The sequence below is a fragment of the Sorghum bicolor genome, chromosome 9 (assembly GCF_000003195.3).
Source record: "Sorghum bicolor cultivar BTx623 chromosome 9, Sorghum_bicolor_NCBIv3, whole genome shotgun sequence".
NCBI classification, from domain to species: Eukaryota; Viridiplantae; Streptophyta; class Magnoliopsida; order Poales; family Poaceae; genus Sorghum; species Sorghum bicolor.
This window is the reverse complement of record NC_012878.2, coordinates 6327425-6348007: the sequence shown is the minus strand read 5'-3', so window position 1 is coordinate 6348007 and position 20583 is coordinate 6327425. Positions and strand designations below refer to the sequence as shown.

The 20583-nt window shown below is 45.0% G+C and overlaps 1 protein-coding gene across 1 annotated transcript; it reads left to right on the top strand.

The window, feature by feature from the left end:
* On the top strand, nt 358–11961 carry LOC8080940. The gene is made up of 7 exons (XM_021447564.1): nt 358–796; nt 1972–2250; nt 2834–3945; nt 10180–10492; nt 10602–10879; nt 10968–11293; nt 11404–11961. The coding sequence occupies exons 1-7, from the start codon at nt 452–454 to the stop codon at nt 11586–11588; spliced, it is 2838 nt and encodes a 945-aa protein (XP_021303239.1). The 5' UTR covers nt 358–451; the 3' UTR covers nt 11589–11961.

Genomic DNA, 20583 nt, shown 5'->3' with positions numbered 1-20583 from the left:
AGATGTCAATTGAACACAAGTTTCCAAAGTCGCCTTCTGACATTATGTATCTTGCCTTATCCTATCTGCAGAAGTGGGCTGTGCTGTTGAAGGAGGAAGACCAGGAGCGTATGGAAGGAGTCCGAAGGATGATTATGGACTGGATGAAGATGTTCAAGCCTAATGCAATTTCCATTTCAGATGTTATTGAGATCTAGTTTGCTCTAGTTGGATTAGGCTTGTTATTTTGGATGTTCTTTCATGTGGAACCTGTTTTCAGTCTTGTATCGTACTGTTGTGCTTTCTAAAAAGCAGAGGTCAATCCTCTTTTAAAAAAAAAAATTAATTTAATTTCATTACTAATCAATTGCTTGCCTCCCTCCGCAAGCATAAGCTCTCCGCTTCCGCCCCGCAACAGCTTCGATCGGCTCATCCGCCGCCCGCAGTCTGCTCGTCTCGCGGACTCGCCGCGATGAACGCGTCGCAGTTCATGGACAAGCAGATCCAGGGCCTCGCCGCCTCCGCCTCCGCCTCCGCCGCCGCCGCGTCCTCGCCGCCGGCATCCGGCGGGCTAGTCGATCTGATGAGCCCCGACCCGCAGGAGGAGGCGGTCAGCCACGGCCACGGCCCCGGGCACCGGTCCCTCCACGGCGGCGCAAACGGCACCGGCAACGGCGCCGACGAGGTGTTGCCCAGCTACGACTTCCAGCCCATCCGCCCTTCTGCCGCCGCCGCCAGCGCTGTCCCCGTCGGCTCGGCCCCCGCGACGGGCGCCTGGGGTTCGCTCGACTCTAAAGCCGCCTCCCCCAACCTCCAGGTACTATCCTACTCATCTCTCACACGCTGATGACTCCGCTGATAGATCTGTTCGAGTTGAGAATTTAGTAGTTGCTGATGTCGTATTTGGCACTGTTGGTCAGTCCCGTCAGCTACTGGATAACTAGTAGCCTTTTTGGCTCCCTTGTTTGTAAAGTCGAACCCTACAGATTTGTCAACCAGTTGTGATGCGTATTTTCCTTTATCATGGATACATTACTTTAATTTCTTGTAAGGAATTGGTTGTTGCTTGTTCTGTTGACAAAGCCCTAAGCCCTTGACAGAATTTGCAACATTACTAATCTGATATACTAATTTATTTTCTCTAATAACTCCTTTTAGAATAGTTTAAACGCCCCCCCCCCCCCCCCCCCCCCACACACACACACACACACGATTGTAAATATAGGCCCATCTAGCTTTGTCATTATTCATTATGAAAAATATCGTCATATATAACTCTTCTCTTTGTGTCTATCTTTAAGAAAAATGTCATGTTAAAGACTGTGTTGATGTCCTGTTATTGCACTCATATTTGTGATTGGAATTTGTATTCTTGTCTTGAAAACAGTGCTCTATGTATTTGTGTCCTTGAAAACTACTCAAAATTTGTTCTGGCTTTGTGCTGCCCATGGCTATCCTTACTAGCTATCAAATGGGACTTTTGTTTTCTGTGAAGTTCATGTGGATGGCATTTTATATGACTTTGTCAGGATTGGTTGCACATTTCTTTCTTTCTTTTAGCTATTATTATGTGCTATACCTTCTAGGAAAACCATATCCATTTTCAAAGTGTATTAACTTTCTTATGCAGTTATGCCTATGCTTCCAGCATTGTTGAACTTTCAATGAATATAGGTTCCAAATTCCAACTTCCAATACGGCATTCATGATCCTGCAAAGTCAGCATTATACTATCATTATAGGCAGTTTATGTATTTGTGCAACTTGAATACAAATAGTTCTGTTCACATAATTTATTGACCACAGTTTGATTACGGACACAACACAGAATCCAACTCCACTCATTCCATCTGTAGCTGTAATTTACAATAATCAACCCAGCTAAATTGTCTTCTTCACAAGATACATTATTGTTTATCACTTCACATTATCACACTTCGTATTGTGCCCTGTTTTTATCTTTCCCTGTGCTCAACTTCTCTTACCACTCAGGGTGCTGGTGTATTGGAGCCTCATGTGCTAAAGAAAGTTAATCATGAAGAAGAGAGGAGCAACTTCAGTGCAGTCACTATAGCGGATATTGATCGTACCATGAAGAAATATGCTGATAATCTTCTACATGCACTCGAAAGTGTAAGCTCAAGGCTTTCACAGTTGGAGGACAGAACATACCATCTCGAGAATTCTGTTGGTGAGCTGAAGTTGACAATTGGTAACAACAATGGGAGTACTGATGGAAAACTGAGGCAATTTGAGAACACACTGCGTGAGGTAAGCTTCTGTGGATGTAACCCCTCCTCCTCTCTACCTTTGTCTTTTATAGGTGCAAGTAGAATGGACCATGCTGTCATAATGAAATACTAGTTCTGTCATCTGTATTATGGGTGAGCTTTTATCTATGTGTTTACTTTGATATGTTCTCTGTTTTGAACTTATCTTGCTTATATGGGGTTCATAGGTTCCAGCTGGTTCACACACTCATCATTGTTTACATTGCAAACTTTTGCCTGTTCTAGGAATGTGACATGCTGTATTTGGCCGATTTTAAGGTGGATTGGTAATATGTAAATCATCTGTGTTTCTGTATTAGTACAAGGTTTCTTTCAGCCCCAACCCCAATAAACAGCATGTGGATGTATGGACTTCAATTTTATTGCAGGCATACATTTTTTATTGTATGAATATCACTTTTACATACTGTTCTGCTTTGTGTTTCCCTTTTACCCTTGGTCAGACATAGGCTCCATCTGATGATTCTATCATTCTATGTGCATGATTGGCGTTCATGGGGCATGTCCATAACCATATTGTGAGTGTTAGTTGCAAGTTTTAACTCTTTATTCGCTACATGCAGGTTCAAGCAGGTGTGCAGATTTTGCGTGATAAGCAGGAAATTGTGGAGACCCAGATCCAACTTGCAAAGCTCCAAATGCCGAAAGCAGAGGATGTTCAGTCAGAAGCTGGGCAGGTGGACACAATGCAGCAGCCCGCTCCATCCCAGCCAACCATTCAATCTCAAAACCATGCCCCTCCCCCTTCCCAACCACCAGTACCACTGCCTGCCCTTCCTGCTCCAACTGCGCCACCTCCACCTCCAGCTCAAAACCAACCTCCAACACACTTCCCTGGCCATGTTCCACATCCCCAGGTTCCATCAATGCCACCCGCTCTGCCGGCTCCTTCAGTGACAACCATACCACAGGAATCCTATTACCCTCCATCAGCTCAGCCGACTGAGGCCACCCACCAGCAGTACCAGGCTCCACCAGCTCCGCAGCAGCCTCAGGCGCCACAGCCAGCACCACCGCAGCATTACCAAACCTTGCCTCAGTATGCTCAATATTCTCAACCTCCCCCATCTGCAAGTGTCAACCCCACAGCTGCGCTTCCACCACCAGTGCCCCAGCAGCCTGAAGAACCAGCACCTTATGGCCCACCTTCTCAGGGCTATCCACCAAATGTCCGCGCACCACCCCCTTATATGCCACCCCCAAGTGGACCTGCCGCTCCATTCTATGGACCGAACCCTGGCATGTTTGATGTGTCAGCTGCCAGGCCTAATTCTGGGCCACCGCTGCCCTACAATGCTGGATACAAACCACCGGCTGCAGGTGGTTTCTCCGAATCATATGGTTACGCCGGATCTCCATCCCACCATGGAAACGCTGGAATGAAGCCACCTTCACCCTTTGCTCTTCCTGGCGGAAGCAGCGGCAGCTATGGCAGGCTGCCCACAGCTCAGGTGCTACCCCAGGCTGCGCCAGTCAGGTCCACTCCAAGCAGTGGCTCTTCTGGAGCCAGAGTGCCCATCGACGACGTGATTGAGAAGGTGGCCACGATGGGGTTCTCGAAAGAGCAGGTCAGGGCGACAGTCCGCAAGCTGACTGAGAACGGGCAGAATGTGGATCTGAACGTGGTGCTTGACAAGCTGATGAATGATACCGATGCTCAGCCCCAGAGGAGCTGGTATGGGCGGTGAGCAGAGCTGTTCTGGGCCGTCCGTGGCTGGCGGTGAGTTCCCTGAACAGAGTGCTGCAACCTGTGTATATCGTCGAAGCACCATGGGACAACCATTCTTTTGCATTCTGCTTTGAGTTCACAAAAAGTTCACTGCTGTTTATTTCAATCGTGTTAGGAGCAGGAATAGCCATGTTTCATTTTCTGATCTGAACGGAATGTTATGCCAGGACACTTGGCTCCTGGGCCCCCAGCTCGCGTGTTCTGTACTTTGCCTGCTTACTTGACGCGTGTCACTGCTTGCGACGACGAATCTGGCGGCCTTTGTTGTCTGTGGTGTGGCAAGATAGCCTGCGCTGCAGCCTAGCCTGACTTTCTGAGTGTCCCTCGCTTCCGTTGCGAAACGTATTGACCTGACAGCTCCAGTATTGCTGTCGAGAGCAGAGCTTTGCTTTTGTGATAATCGATCCACCATCAATGGATCGCGTGCAATCGATCCAGGTCACGTCAGAGATCAACATGATTCCATTACCCCGCGTGGATGCTTGCCAACCGAGTTATTCCTGTCATTAGGTTCTTAGATTTACAGTGAGGATGTGACTGTTGCAATCCTTGCAAAATCAAGAACAAATCTAGCAAAATGTTTTTACCAGTGTTTTTATTGAGGTAGATGTTCCACCATCAGGTCTTGTTTGGATGTTGTCAAATTCATTTCAATCCATGTGTGTTAGTGTGGGTTGAGGTGGAATTTAGTTTAAATTCCACTATAATCCACCTCAACACATGTGGATTGATGTAAATCCAACTACATCCAAACAAGATCTCAATGATTTGCAAGCTTGCCTTGAGCAGCTGAGCTTCATTACGAATTACGATGCCACCGTTACCTATGTGGATTAGTTACCTTCGTTCTGCAAACAGTTCTAACTGTTTTAAGTTTTACCAAGTTTATAGAGAAAAATAGTAATATTTATGACACTATATAGATATTACCATAACCTATATTTTATATAAAAAATAACTATACTTATTTGCTATCGTAAGTTTTTGATAATTTTTATGCAAACTTGATTAGACCTAAGATAGTTTGGCACAAGAATTTTATGTAATTGTGGGACAGAGTATTTGTTTGTCTCATTTATTTATTTATTTATTTATTTTTGCCCTGACTAATGCCGTGGCCACGAGTTATAGGCTCAAATATAGTATGAAAACGAAACAACTCCTGATTGTGGTTTCATTAATGCCAATTGTAATATGAGTACATGAATATGTCTTAATTTTTGCTAGGATAAACTCTGTAGCATAAGTGTCAATGCGTATTGACCTCCAAATGAGTCATTCCCTTTTTTTCTATTGTAAGAGGACAATGACCTTGGCTAGATCGACAAATGTGAACTGTTAAAATTTTTCATAATAAGAGAGATCAGTATTCTCTTCTACAGGATTTTATCTTTTTTTATTTGTTTACTATATTTTATACTCTCTCCATCATAAATTATAAGATATTTAACTTTTTTGATCCCAAGTTCGATCGCTTATTTTATTCAAAAAAATTGTGCAAATATAGTTAAATTTAAGTTATTCTTGAAGAACTTTTATTAATAAACCAAGCGACGATAAATGAAATAATATTTCACACAAATTTTTGAATAAGACGAGTGGTCAAACTTGGTGACATAAAAGTCAAACGTCTTATAATTTAGGATGAATTGTGTATTTAAAAACTATATTCAATCACGTTTGTATTTTAATATATATTATGACATTTGAATTTCAAAATTAAATGCAAATGTATTAAGTAAGACATACATATGTGGCTGGCTTTATGTTTTTGTTTCTTTTTTATCAGCTTCGTATTTTTCTTAATATGACGACATCAATATGTAATAGAGGAATATGTTAGGGGTATTTTAGGCTATCTTTTGCATAATGATAGTGATAGTTAAATTATCAACATATTTATGGATACTTTGATTTTATTCCGATTAATATGGTAATTTCTAGGTATTTTGAGAGTTAACATGGAGAGTCCTTTTGTTATTAGCTAAATTTGTACCTAACATAATATTAATTTGGTAATGACTTTAATACGCACAATGGGTATTTCATCCAGCCGCATGCACACTCACTCACGCATTGTGGCTCCTCTCTCCCCACGCGCTTATCTCCCTCCCCACACCCTCTGGTGGTGTCTCCTCCCTATGTGTATGATGCGGCTCCTCCCTCTCTCTCCCTCTGGTGCCGGTAACAACGGGTTCTGATGGCAAGGACCGGTGAGGTGTGGCTTCCTCCTCTTGGATCTACGAGATAGGGTTCTAGCGAGCTCCTCCTCTCAACTTCCTCAACTCTGGCGGGCTTAGAAAAGAAAGGTTTAGGGCAGGAAGCCAACAATGCAGTGGGGATGGCTGGAGGGTGGTTAGGAGCCTTGCCACCTTGGCGGTGGTTGAGACGAGGGCCAGGTCGGAGCAGGGGCGTAGCGGTCGTGCTAGCCGTGGTCGCGGAGCTCTGGTGAAACCTTAGCTCGCCCATGGCAGGGCAGTGGGACCACGAGAGGAAGAATATGCAAGCGTGCGGGTGGGAGGAAGAAGAGGAGCGCGTGGCTAGCATTATTTGTTAATACCTAATTTTCACTAAAAAGTTTTGGATCTATACTTGTTCCATGAATCAAAACGGGTGGTAATGTTTTATTAGGTACAATTGGACGCACATAACCCACACACTCACATCACACGCGTGCATATCACACACACATCACACGCGTGCAGATCACACACACACACTTCACATGTAGAAAAGATTTAGAAAACTCTCTAGCCTCCAGTGCGCGTGAAACACGCACACACTCCACATGCAGAAGAGATTAAAAGACTCTCCAATCTCTAGTAACCACACGTGCAAACTGAGAGTGGAGACATGGATATCAGTGTGTCGGTATTCACCCCTAGATTTGACATGGCGGGATTACTATCATGAGAGAGCCTAGCTTGTACATTAGTAAGTGAAATTGCTAATATATACAATTAAATATCATTATTTATTAATACATAATTTTCATTAAAGGAGATATAAGTAGCGCTACGTCGACATTCACACCTAGATTTGATGTGGTGGTATTAAAGGAGTAGGTCGTACGTTAGTAAGTAAAACAACTAATATATGCAACTAATATCATTATTTACTAATACCTATTTTTCATTAAAATAGTAACTTTTGGATCTCCTTGTGCCACAAATCAAAATGGGTGGTACTTTTTTATCGGGTACAATAGGACGCACACAATCCACATACTCACTCCACAGGCATGCAGACCATAGGCACACACACGAGTGCCTCCAGTACACAAGAAACACGTGCACACAACGCACACACACAAAAGAGATTGAAAACTCTCTAACCTCTGGTGCACGTGAAACACGCACACACTCCAACCGTAGAAGAGATTGGAAGACTCTCTAGTCTCTAATGACCACACGTGCAAACCAAGGGCGAAGACATGAGTATTACTATGTTGATATTGACACCTAGATCTGGCATGGTGGGATTACTATCACGAGAGAGGCACCACAACTAAATATACGTTAGTAAGTGAAACTACTAATATATGCAACTAAATATCATTATTTGTTAATACATAATTTTCACTAAAGGTGACATAAGTAGCATCGCAGTATTCACATCTAGAATTGACGTGGTGGGATTACTATCACAAGAGAGGGTAGCTTGTACATCACTAAGTAGAACTGCTATTATATGCAACTAAATATTATTATTTGTTAATACCTAATTTTCACTAAACAGTAAGTTTTGGATCTCCTTGTGCCATGAATCAAAATGAATGACATACTCACACCGCATGCGTGTGGACCACAAGCGCGCGCGCACACACACACACGCATGTCTCTAGTGAGCGGGAAACACGCACACACTCCACACGTAGAAGAGATTGGAAGACTCTCTAACCTCTAGTGATGCACAGGAGCGGATCTAGGATAAGGAAAAACGGGGGCTAGACAATAAAGATTTAGTGCTAAAGTTAGAGATTAGTGATGATTTTAAAGCTAGGTAATAGTGATTAAGGTAGAAAATCATGCTTATAGGGGGGTTGCAGCCCACCCAGTCCCCTGTGGATCCGCCCTTGGTGATGCAACGTGAGAATTTGAACCGTGATAGGTAGCGTCCCATTGAACTACATTGCCCCTGGACCAAGCCATTTTTCCAAATGTGTGGTACTTGGATTTGGATAGCTTTGTCAGCATCAGTTTGCAGACCAAAAGCTATTTTACCAAAATAGATGGTACTTTTAATCGGTACAATTGGACGTAAGCAACCCGTACACTGCACACTCACACACGCGTGCGCGTCCATACGTAAAGAGGAGATTGGGAGACTTTAACCTCCACTGACCACATGCACACATATGTGTACATGTCCATATACATTGAATAAAAATAGACACACTCCACACTCACGCCACACACACGGAAGAGATTGAGCGACTCTAATCTCCAATGACCACATGCACACACGTGCGCGTATGTATCCACGCGTAAGACCTTGTTTGGATGTTGTCGGATTCATCTCAATCCACATGTGTTGGAGTGGATTGAGGTGGAATTTATTTCAAATTCTACTCCAATCCACCCCAACACATGTGGATTGATGCGAATCCGACTACATCCAAACAAGGCCTAAAGGAGATATTGAGAGGACTCTCTAGGCTCTAGTGTGTTTTCAAACACGTATGCGTGTGTACCTTAGGCCATCCTTAACAGATTAGCGACGTAGAGGAAAGATGTTGCTGAAAAAAACTCGCTAGCAATAGAAAAATCATGACTCACATCACCGTGCGTCTAATGTTGAGAAAAGATATTGCTGAAAAGCAACTCACTAGCCATAGAGAAATTACTAGGCTCGCTTGCTCAAAAAGCTTACAGTCTCATCTATTCCAAACTTTAATACATAGAGCCTACAAATGCTACAAACATTTTTTTTTTATTTTTTTACTCTTTCTCACCGTTAGAGATGAAAACAGATAGCATACAGACGGATATTATCGATATCATATTTGTTTTTATATTTCTGGTCGGATTCGGATTCGAATACAGATAATATCAATTATGTTAGATACGATTGTATGACGATATCATAAATATATGATTTAAGTATTTGGATACGGATACAGTATCAGATGTTGAATATTCGGACTCAAATACGGACAGATCTGAACCTCTCTAAATGAATTCTGTCTCAGATACGATCGGAAAATATCCGTACCGTTTTCATCCCTAGTCAGCGTGACATCAGCAAGCTTGTTTTTTTACTCTTTCTCAGCGCCACATCAGCCAGCGAAAAAATCCAGAAAAAAAAAATACAACACCAAGATTTGAACCCTGAGTCCCTGACTTACCAGTTACCACCGGATCAGAGACCCTTTTGCAAAGCAGGTGGTACTTGGATTTTTGGATAGAGCTTCCAGGACCACACAGCACGAGCCCCCAGCTCTGCTCTGCACGAGCACGAGCCATGCCGGCCTTGCGCTTGTGCTTGTGCACCATCGACCTATCCAAAGTTAGTTGCCCGGCCGCAAGAAACCTCGTCGCGTCTCTCCTCGTCATCATCGACCGGCGGCAGCGCGCCGCACGCGCACGCCACCGGCCGCATGAGATGCGCGGCCGACGTGTCGTTAACGCCCGCCGTGGCTTTAAATCCGCGGGCCGCCTCCTGCTCTTGGCTCTTGTTCGCCAGCCGTCGTCGTCCTCGTTGTCGTCGTCGTCAGTGTCGGGTCCTCGTGTTCCCTTCCAACAAGGCTCCCGTTGCGAGCGCGGAGGCTGCGCCGATGGCCGGAAGCGGATCGGGGGCGGGGGCGGGGGCGGGGGCGGGGGCGCTGGCCGGGCTCGCAGCGTGCGCGACGCTGGCGTGCAACGTCGCCTGCGTCGTGTTCTTCCTCCGCGGCGGCCGCGTCGACGGGCGGCGGCCGCGCCGGTTTGCGGCGAGGTTGGGCGCGGGCGGCGTCGCGGCGCAGTGGGTGGAGGAGGGCGAGGAGGATGGGGAGGCGCTGGACCGCGACGTCGCGCTCGCGCCGGACGCCGTCCTCAACCTCGAGCTGTGCGTGCCCCCGCCCACCCACCACTCATGTTCATCTTCTCGCCGGCTCGCCGCGCCGCAGGCTCGAAGCAAAAAAAAAAAGGTAACTCAATCTTGGACAGAACTGAAGTTAAGCTCGGCCTGCGTCGTGTGCAGCGGCGATCCGACGATGTACGAGGCGTTCTGGCGAGAGGTCGGGGACCGCGGCGCCACCGTGATCCGCGGGTGGCAGGTGATGAGCTACTTCTCCGACGCCGCCGCGCTCTGCTGGTTCCTCGAGCCAGAGCTGGAGCGCGAGGTGCGACGACTCCACCGCGTCGTCGGAAACGCCGTGGACGACGGCTACCACCTCGTGGTCGGCACCGGCGCCACCCAGCTCTACCAGGCCGCCATGTACGCGCTCAGCTCGTCGGCGCGCGGGGACCAGCGCCAGCCCGTCCCCGTCGTCTCGCCGGCGCCGTACTACTCCGTAAGATCACACGACGCACGCAAGAGTGTCAGTCTTGCTCCAATTCTATCGTGATGCATGCGATGCGAAACTTTTGTTGTTTTTGTTGTTCTCTATCCATCCATGCCAGTCGTATCCGCCCCAGACGGACCTCCTGCTCTCGGACTTGTACCGCTGGGCCGGCGATGCCAACAAGTTCACCGGCGATGAATGCATCGAGCTGGTCTGCTCGCCGAACAACCCCGACGGCGCCATCCGCGAGGCCGTCGTGCGCTCCGCCGGCGCCAAGGCGATCCATGACCTGGTGTACTACTGGCCGCAGCACACGCCCATCACCGGCCGCGCCGCCCACGACATCATGCTCTTCACATTGTCCAAGATCACCGGCCACGCCGGCACGAGGCTCGGGTACGTATGCAACGTAAAAGATGCCCAATTCCCGGAACGCCAGCAGCAGCATTTGTGACAACGACGGCGATGGCCGATGGTTCTTCAGGTGGGCACTGGTGAAGGACCGCGAAGTGGCCAGGAAGATGGTCTACTTCGTCGACCGCAGCACCATCGGCGTGTCCAAAGAGTCGCAGCTGCGCGCCACCAAGATCCTCGGGGTCGTCTCCGACGCCTACGAGGTCGTCCCGCCGCCGCCGGCCGGCGACGGCAGCGCCGTCGCCGTGCCCCGCCTCTTTGACTTCGCGCGGCGGCGCATGGAGGAGCGCTGGCGCATCCTGCGCGCCACCGTTGCGGCCTCCGGCACCTTCAGCCTACCGGAGGAGACCTCCGGCTACTGCAACTTCGCCAAGCAAAACCTGACAGCTTGTCCTGGTAATAACAAACTACCGTAGCCAGTTTGCCACTGCATAATTCAACAGATCGATGGCTGCAACCAAGGTGTGAAACTCTGAATTCTTCTTGGATTTTGGCTTGTTTTGTAGCGTTCGCGTGGCTGCGATGTGAGAAGGAAGGCGTGGAGGACTGCGCCAAGCTGCTCGCCGGCCACAAGATCGTGGCTCGCGGCGGGGAGCAGTTCGGAGGAGACGCGCGGTGCGTCAGGATCAACATGCTGGACAGGGACAATGTGTTCAACCTGCTTGTTCAGCGCCTGTCCGCTATAAACTGATCAGAGTGAATGCATGGAATTGGAGCAAGCAGCAAGGAAGAAAAGAATAAAATGGACACAGAAGATTTTGGTGTTCTTTTTTCTCAATTTGGTATCTCTGGTTCCTGGTTGGGAAACAAGTTTTGGTTTGCTTATGATGCACTGAACTCTATCAATCAGTAGATTGTTATGGATTCAGAAAACAAGGGTTTTGTGTCCTAGAATCATTACCTTGAATGAACTCTTCAGCTAGCCTCATTCATTGACACCAGTGGATCAGATTCCAAAAGGGTGTCACTGGGTAGTCCAACTAACCGAAACATCAAGACAGTTTGGTCCATTTCTATTGTGAAGAAAAATGGAAAAAAAAAGGTAGCTCAAGTGTCGTTTGATACATCATTTGGCCAAACCAGTGGTGTTTTGTGAATTCACAAGTTTCGAGTGCTGTTTCCTGAATTCTCCAACTGTAAATAACAGTAACTTGCGTTCTGCTTATTTCCTTCATGGAGGACAATGCGCAACAACATAGGTCAGTGAGCACTCAGGCAGGCCCAACAGAAACTTGTGAATTCACAGCGAGGGTAGAGGACTTGTGGCAGGATTAGGACGCCGTTGGCTGCCTGAATGCTCTACGGACACAGGGATCACCGGACACAGGGAGGAGCTCTACGGCGATGGCGTCAGGCGGCCTCCTGCTCACATGTCTGTGCCCTGTCATCGTTGATTCAACATGAGAATCTTGATGAACTAGAATCAAATTTCTCCAAGGAAGAAATTGACAAAGTGGTCAAAAAGACTTACCAAATGACAAATCTCCTGATCCAGATGGTTTTAACAATGAGTTTATTAAGAAATGTTGGCTTTTATTGCAAATGATTTCTATGATCTCTGCCAGGCATTTTGTAATGGAAACATTTGCACAAGAAGCATTAATACTTCTTACATCACTTTGATACCCCTTCAAGAATAAATAATTATAGGCCAATTTCTCTCCTAAATGGCTCTTTGAAGCTCATCATCAAAATCATGGCTAATAGATTGCAGGAAGTAATTCCAAATCCCATTCACAAAAATCAGTACAGTTTCATAAAAAAAAGACAATACAAGATTTTTTTTCCGAAAACGTAGTTGCCCCTCATTATATTAAGAAGAGAGTACAGGGCAAGAGCCCAAATAACACCACACACACTCACACCCCACCGGTTTCTAGGATTACAATCACGGTTGTGACAAAACTACACAAAGCGACCATTACAGAAGCTTGTCACTCTAACTACCAGGAAGGAGGGCACTCAAGAGTGATAGCTCTCGAGCTCCAGCCAAGCACCAACTATGTTTGGAGCAGCTCCATCAAAAACAAACTCATTGCGATGGTTCCATATAGTCCAAGCTCCGAGTATAATGAGTGAATTAATTCCTTGCCTTATCGACTCATCAGCGGTGCTGCTGCTAGCTTTCTCCCACCAATCATGGAAAGATAACTCTATGGGCTGAGGAGACAAGCCCTGAAGACCGACCTGTCTGAACAGAAAAAACTAGAATTCTCTTGCGAAAACACAGTGGACAAGGAGGTGGTTGATAGTCTTCTCTTCTTGGTCACAGAGGGGACAAAACTCCGGATGAGGAAGCCCACGACGTGCCAGGCGATCAGCTGTCCAACACTTATTGTGCGCAACCAGCCACACAAAGAAGCGACATTTGGGTGGCGCCCAAGATTTCCAGATCCTTCCCCATGGTCCAAAAAGAGTAGATCCCAAAAAGAAACTTTCATAAGCCAACTTAGCCGAGTATTGTCCATTGGAGGAGACACTCCACAAGTGTCTATCCTCAACCTCCGGCTGCAGCTGAAATTCCATAGTTAGAAGAAATCTACAACCACACCAACTATGCGTGCTCCCTGTAGATCTGAAATCCATGCCCGGTTAGTGAGGGCATCTCTAACAGTGCGCCTCTTGGCCTTCCTTTTGGGGATAGCCACGAAAAGGCGAGGGGCAAGGTCTGCAATGCATTGCCTATGGAGCCACTGATCTGTCCAAAAAAGAGTATTTGCCCCATCTCCAATTATAGAAATCACTGCCACTGAGAAGAGGGCGCTCACTTGCTCAGGCACATGGAAGGGGAGAATAGCCCAAGGTCGATGAGGCTCTGTTTTCTGCAGCCAAACCCATCTCATGCGCAGAGACCAGCCAAGAGATTTAAGATATGAAATTCCTAGGCCTCCAAGTTTCGGTGGTCGACAAACTTTGACCCAAGCTACAAGACAATGCCCACCTTTTGCATCTTTATGGCCTCTCCAAAGAAAGCTGCGCCAGATTTTGTCTACTGCTTTGATAGCCCAAGGAGGAAAATCAAAGGCCATAGCCAAGTAAATGATCATCCTAGGGAGAACAGATTGTATCAGTACCTTTCTTCCGGTCCTCGTCATTAGATCTGGCTTCCAACCGGCTAGTTGATTTGCAATGCGATCAATGATGGGCTGCACTTGTTCTTTAGTGAGTTTTCTTAGAGAGAGGGCACACCTAAGTATTTGCATGGAAAATTCGAGAGTGGGCAGGGCAGCAGGTTTTGAATGGTAGCGATCTGCAAATCATCACACCTGATCGGCAGGACATTTCTTTTTTTTAAAGATTTGTCTTCAACCTAGATGCCTCACCGAAAAGATTAAGAATATCCAAGGTCGTACTAATGTCCCCAGCCTCCAGACGGAGAAAGAGAGCCACATCATCAGCATAAATAGAAACACGGTGTTGAAGGCCACGAGTTGACAGGGGTAGCAGCAAACCTTCATTGATGGCTTTAGTAATCATATGCCCCAACACATACAAGAGAGGGGTGAGACAAGGAGATCCACTCTCCCCCTCCCGTTTGTTCTAGCAGCTGATTTACTACATTCTATAATCAACAAGGCTAGAGAAAGAGGAGTCCTCAGTCTACCACTAGAACTACAACACTCCATTGATTTTTTGTACAGTATGCAGATGACACCTTAATCATCATGCAAGCATTTGCAAGACAGTTGCTCACTCTGAAAGGTCTTCTGCAATCTTTTGGAGAGTATACTAGCCTCAAGGTGAATTATTCTAAGTCAATGATGGTTCCAGTTAATTTATCAGACTAGAAGCTTGAGCACTTGGCAAGAACCTTTGATTGTCAGAAAGGAGGTCTACCATTTACTTATCTTGGTCTCCCACCTGGATTGACTAAACCTAGGATAGCTGACCTCTCCCCCTAGTGAGCAAATGTGAAAGGAGGATGGTATCCACTTCTCTTTAGCAGGAAGACTACAGCTAACTAACTCAGTGATCACAACCTTGCCAACCGTTTCAATGTGCACCTTCAAATTAGAAACAACAGTGATGACAAATACCGAAAGCACTGTTTATGGAGGGGAGCTGATCAAAACTCAACCAAGCCTGCGAAAGCTGCTTGGTCCTTGGTTTGTAGGGAAAAGAAAGAAGGGGGTCTTGGAGTGCTCAACTTGAGAACACAAAATGAAGCTCTCTTACTCAAGTATCTACACAAATTCCTGAACAAGGAGGATTTGTCTTGGGTAAACTTGATATGGGAATAATATTATAGAAATGGAAGATTACCAGGAGCTATAAATGTTGGTTTGCCTTGGTGGAGGGACATCCTAAAGCTGATTGATAAATTCAAGGGTTTTGCCGGTGTAAATATTCAAGATGGAAAATCATGTCTTTTCTGGGAGGATCTATGGAATGGGTTAGTCCCCAAGATAAGTTTTCCTAAGCTCTATTCCTTCGCAAAAAAGGATCACTCTTGCTGAAGTAAAAGCAGCCCCAAATTTGCATGACCTCTTTCACTTGCCATTGTCAGTAGAAGCCTTTGATTAGTTGGGTCAGCTACAAAGTATCTCACAATCAGTACACATCTCTAAACTTCATGATGTTTGGTCTTATTCATGGGGGTCTGCTATTTTCACCTCAAGAAAGGCCTATACACAATTGAGTGGACATTGTCAAATTCACCCAACCTTCAGATGGCTTTGGAGGAGTGCCTGTCAGAACAAACACTGAGTCTTTTTCTGGCTTCTCTTGAAGGATAGGCTCAATAGTAGAGGATTGCTTAGAAGAAGAAATATGGACTTGGACGACTATAAGTGTATCCTTTGCAATGGTCAAGTAGAGGAGACAGTTGAACATCTTTTAGCTGTCCTTTTGCACAGGACTGCTGGAGGATTATAAACCTGAATGTGGATCATAGAGTTGATCCATTCTCCAATCTGGAGAGCCTAAGAATTCAGCTTAATCATCCATTCTTTATGGAGATCATCATTCTTTTAAGTTGGGCCATATGGATGACCAGAAACAACAAGATCTTCAAGCAAATTAATGCCTCGATGCAAGGATGCAAGACTTTGTTCCTTTTGGAAATGGATGCGCTGTTACTCCATGCCAAAAAAACTACTCACCAAGGTTACATGAATGGATAAATGGAATCTCATAAGCCTTAGGCCTGTGGTGGTGCGCTTGTTAAGCTTTTTTACCTCTTTCCTAGTTCCCTAAGTTCCCTTTTAGTGTCTGAGAGAGCTTGTAATGTGTTCATTCCATTTTTCTTTTTCTTTAACTATCTGTAAACCCCTTTTTATGTTTTAATTTATCTCCAGTAGAGGTCAAATACCCCTCCTGTCCTTTTCAGAAAAAAATGATGCGCCCAAGCCAGTGGATCCTGTGTGAATGCTCTATCTGCCAATCGACTACACTGCCTGTTGGAGCAAAGCTCCTGTAATCGTGTCAAGATCATGTTCTCTTTACTTAGGTGCATTGTTGAAGCGCTCCTGGTAAACCAGGAACTCAAATATGATACAATACTAGTCCCAGGAGGCTAGTAACACATTTATTACATCAGATAAGTTTCAGTGCAGTAGTCTTGGAAAGCGTGGACAAGGAAGGCACGCTATAATAATAAGACACCAAAATACAACATAGGTCCAAAGGACCCAGAAACAAACGATATCGCCATCGAACATCTGACGAGTCCCAATGCCACAGGCTTAGTTGGGTGCAGACACGACCTTACTCGAACGCCACTTCGGGATCAAAGTCCGGATCTTCCTCTGTTTAATAAAGCAAGGGTGAGTACAAAGTACTCAGCAAATCCAACCTTACCCTACGGAAGGGGATAACAGTATATATGCATATGGATAGATCAAGGATGAGGCTTAGTTTTATTTGCATAAAGCTATCTTTTTACACATGCAAGGTTTCATTTCACAAATACTGTTGTAAAAGAACTCTTTTTCTACATATGATAGTATTTCTGAAAATGGGGGTTTGATCACAATTTTAAGTGTTGTTGAACCCTTGTTCCCACAACACAATGGCAGTCAACCATTTATTTCCAAAATCACACTCTCTCACATGTTTTCACTCATCCCAACCCATCTAGTTGTTGAAACCAAACCATAACCCGTCCGAGACCGCGGACACGGCTATCCAGATAGATTTACACTCTGCAGAGGTTGTACACTTTTCCCACAAGTAGGATACCATAACTTACACCGTCGTGCAAGCACAGATCCATCAAAGTCATTACCTTCCATAGCTAAGTAATGGCGCTCACCACGGGAACACTAAGGCCACATTTCATGATACCACAATAATTCACAATTCACATACATCACTTAGTGTCCCGTTGCACACCCGCCTCCAGGTGATTGCCATACTAACTAGAGGGATTTAGACTAAGCCTTTCCCATGCAAGGCGAGTGGTTGTACGATAAATGAGTTAGGCAAGATGAATCATCAACTCAGTCCTTAATCGAGACAAGGCGGATATCTTCACGCTTAACCCCGCAAGGTATAAGCCACAACACCAAGGCATCCTCAAAAGAGATCCCATCCGCCCCATCTCCATAGTAATCACATTTGTAACTTGTTCATTAACCCTTTTATAATACCCACAATTTATTTTCACCACTCATACCTTTTACTTTTAAAATCATTATATTTGGAAAAATATAGCGATGAGTATCCACGATGAGTAACAAGTCCTAAGCATACTAAATAATAATATTTCTGTCGTAGCATATTATTTGTTTCTAAGTTCGAACAATACAATTACCGGATAATATCAATTCAAGGATGGCTATTCAACAAGTTTTAACTAAGCAGCAAAAATACTTCGTACATATATCGTACATGCAATATTTAAAACGGCTTCTACGGGTTGTGTTTAAAAATAGGATCAATATGCATCAAAGGGGATCGGTTGGACTTGCCTCCGTCGGCGTCCTCGGCAAACTCCTGCTGACAGTCCGGGTCCTCGGCGTCAAACTCGCGGTACTCGTTTTCAACGTTCTCGTTTTCCGGCTCGTTCACTCCGTCAGCTAAAATACGCGACGAACGACACAGACAACAGGCACAGATAAATAATCATATAAATTCAAATGAGCTCTAAAAATCATAAAATTAATATGAGAGGTAGATCATGATTTTAGATGAATTTAGGAAAAAGAATTATTAAAATCAGAGTTAGCATATGGTATTTGTGAAATGGTCGGACTTTAATCATACGAAAAAGGCTAACGATGATTAAGGAATGGATGCTTCACGAGATGATTTTGGCTGGTAGTGCATGGTGCATGCATGTACTATTTGGAGTTAATGCTTATGGCCCACGCATGCATGGTTAGAGAGAAATTAGTAGGGGTCATTAGAGCTCTTCTGTATGTCATGGTTCTATTCGTGGAGTTTTTGGCAGTGAACCGGTACAGACAAATATAAAGAAAAATACAGGAAAAATACTACAGAAAGACAGAGAAGAGCAAGGAGATGCTCATGAGCTGCTCACCTCGTCTTGCGACGACAGTCGAGCTCGGCTTGTGCGTATGGCCGTATACGGTATACGCGAAGTGAGAGTGAGTGAGCGAGTGAGTGAACGTGGTTCTCGGGTGGTGAGAGTGAGCACCCGAGAGTGCCTTTTTATAGGCCAGAGTGCTCAGCTCGTTGCCATTAAAATGCTACTATAGCGCATGGTCGGTGCCTAATTTGCATGCACGATGAATGTAAATGGACGGTGCCTAATCACCGTGTCCTTGCATGCAAGTGCATGCAAATGGACGGTGGCATGTCCTGTATGCATGCATGAGATATATATTCGTGTAGGTGCACTGCTATGTTTTCTTGCATGTAAGCTTGCTGGTACTCGCTGTTATTTGTGCGCGAAAAAAATATGGATGGATTAGATGGAGATACTATAGAGCTCAAATTATTTTATAGTTTTTGAAATATATTTTGAAAATAATTTTTAATGCGGGTGATTTTTGAATGTGAATTTTTGGGATGTTACAAACCTACCCCACTTAAAAGGAATCTCGTCCTCGAGATTCGGCTGGGTCCTAAATAGATGGGGAAACTCTTTTCTTAGGGCATCTTCTCTTTCCCATGTTGCTTCTGCTTCAGTGTGTCTACTCCACTGAACACGACAAATTCGGACTGTTGTCGTTCGAGTTTGCTTGGTGACTGTATCTAGAATTTTTATTGGCACTTCTTGATATCTTAGGTCGTCTTGTAAATCAACTGTGTCTGGCGATATTTGTTCCTCTGGTACTCTGAGACATTTCTTCAATTGGGAGACATGAAACACGTTGTGTATATCTAACATTTCTTCAGGTAGCCGAACACGATAGGCTACAACTCCAATCCTCTGTAATACTTGATATGGTCCAATATACCGAGGTGCTAGCTTGCCTCTAACTTGGAACCTTCGAGTTCCTCGAATAGGAGAGACTTTGATATACACAAAATCTCCAACTGCAAAACATAACTCTCGCCTTCTTTTATCAGAATAGCTCTTTTGACGTGATTGTGCCTCTTTCAATTTTTCTCTGATTTCAGCTACACGATCTTCTGCTTCCTTTATAAGGGCTGGTCCAAGCAAGGTTCGTTCTCCAACTTCTGACCGCATCAATGAGGTTCTACATTTTCTTCCATATAGGGCCTCAAAAGGTGACATGCCCAAACTAGCTTGGTAACTGTTATTATAGGAGAACTCTGCATAAGTTAGGCTTTTCTCCCAATCTTTACCATATGTGAGCACACATGCTCTTAGCATATCTTCCATAATCTGATTTATTCTTTCAGTCTGACCATCTGTTTGAGGATGATAAGCTGAGCTAAAATCTAGATTAGTTCCCATAGCTTCATGCAAACTTTTCCAGAACTTAGAGGTAAATTGGGTACCTCGATCAGATACAATCCTACTTGGCACACCATGCAATTTGACTATGTTATCCACATATAGCTGGGCTAACTTGTCTCCACTATATTTGGTGCGTACAGGTATGAAGTGAGCAACCTTGGTAAGGCGGTCCACTATTACCCATATTGAATCATTTCCTTTCAGAGTTTTGGGTAATCCATTCACAAAATCCATGCCTATCTCATCCCATTTCCAAACAGGAATAGGCAATGGCTGGAGCAAGCCTGCTGGTTTCTGATGCTCTGCTTTAACCCTTTGGCAAACATCACATTATGCAACAAATCGTGCCACATTAGCCTTCATGCCATTCCACCAATATCTTTCTTTTAGGTCCATGTACATCTTGGTGGCACCAGGGTGGATAGAATAAGCTGAGTTATGGGCTTCATCAATGATTAATTCTTGAAACTTTCCCTCCTTGGGCACACAAATCCTGTTTTTATACCACAATACTCTTTTGTTATCCACTCTAAAGTATGGAGCTTTATTTTCTCCAGTTTGCTCACGAATCTTCATCAGATCCTTATCCTTATGTTGTGTCTGCTTGATTTCTTCCACAAGAGTTGGCTGCACCATCAGACTGCCATTTTGAGGTTGGCGTACTATATGCATGTTCAACTGTGCTATCTCTTCTTGTAGGTGAGTGTTCTTAGGCACCAACTGCTGACCATATGACCTTCTGTTAGGGCATCTGCTACCACGTTGGCCTTTCCTGGGTGGTAATGAATCTCAAGGTTATAGTCCTTGATTAATTCTAACCATCTTCTTTGCCTTAGGTTCAAGTCTGACTGTG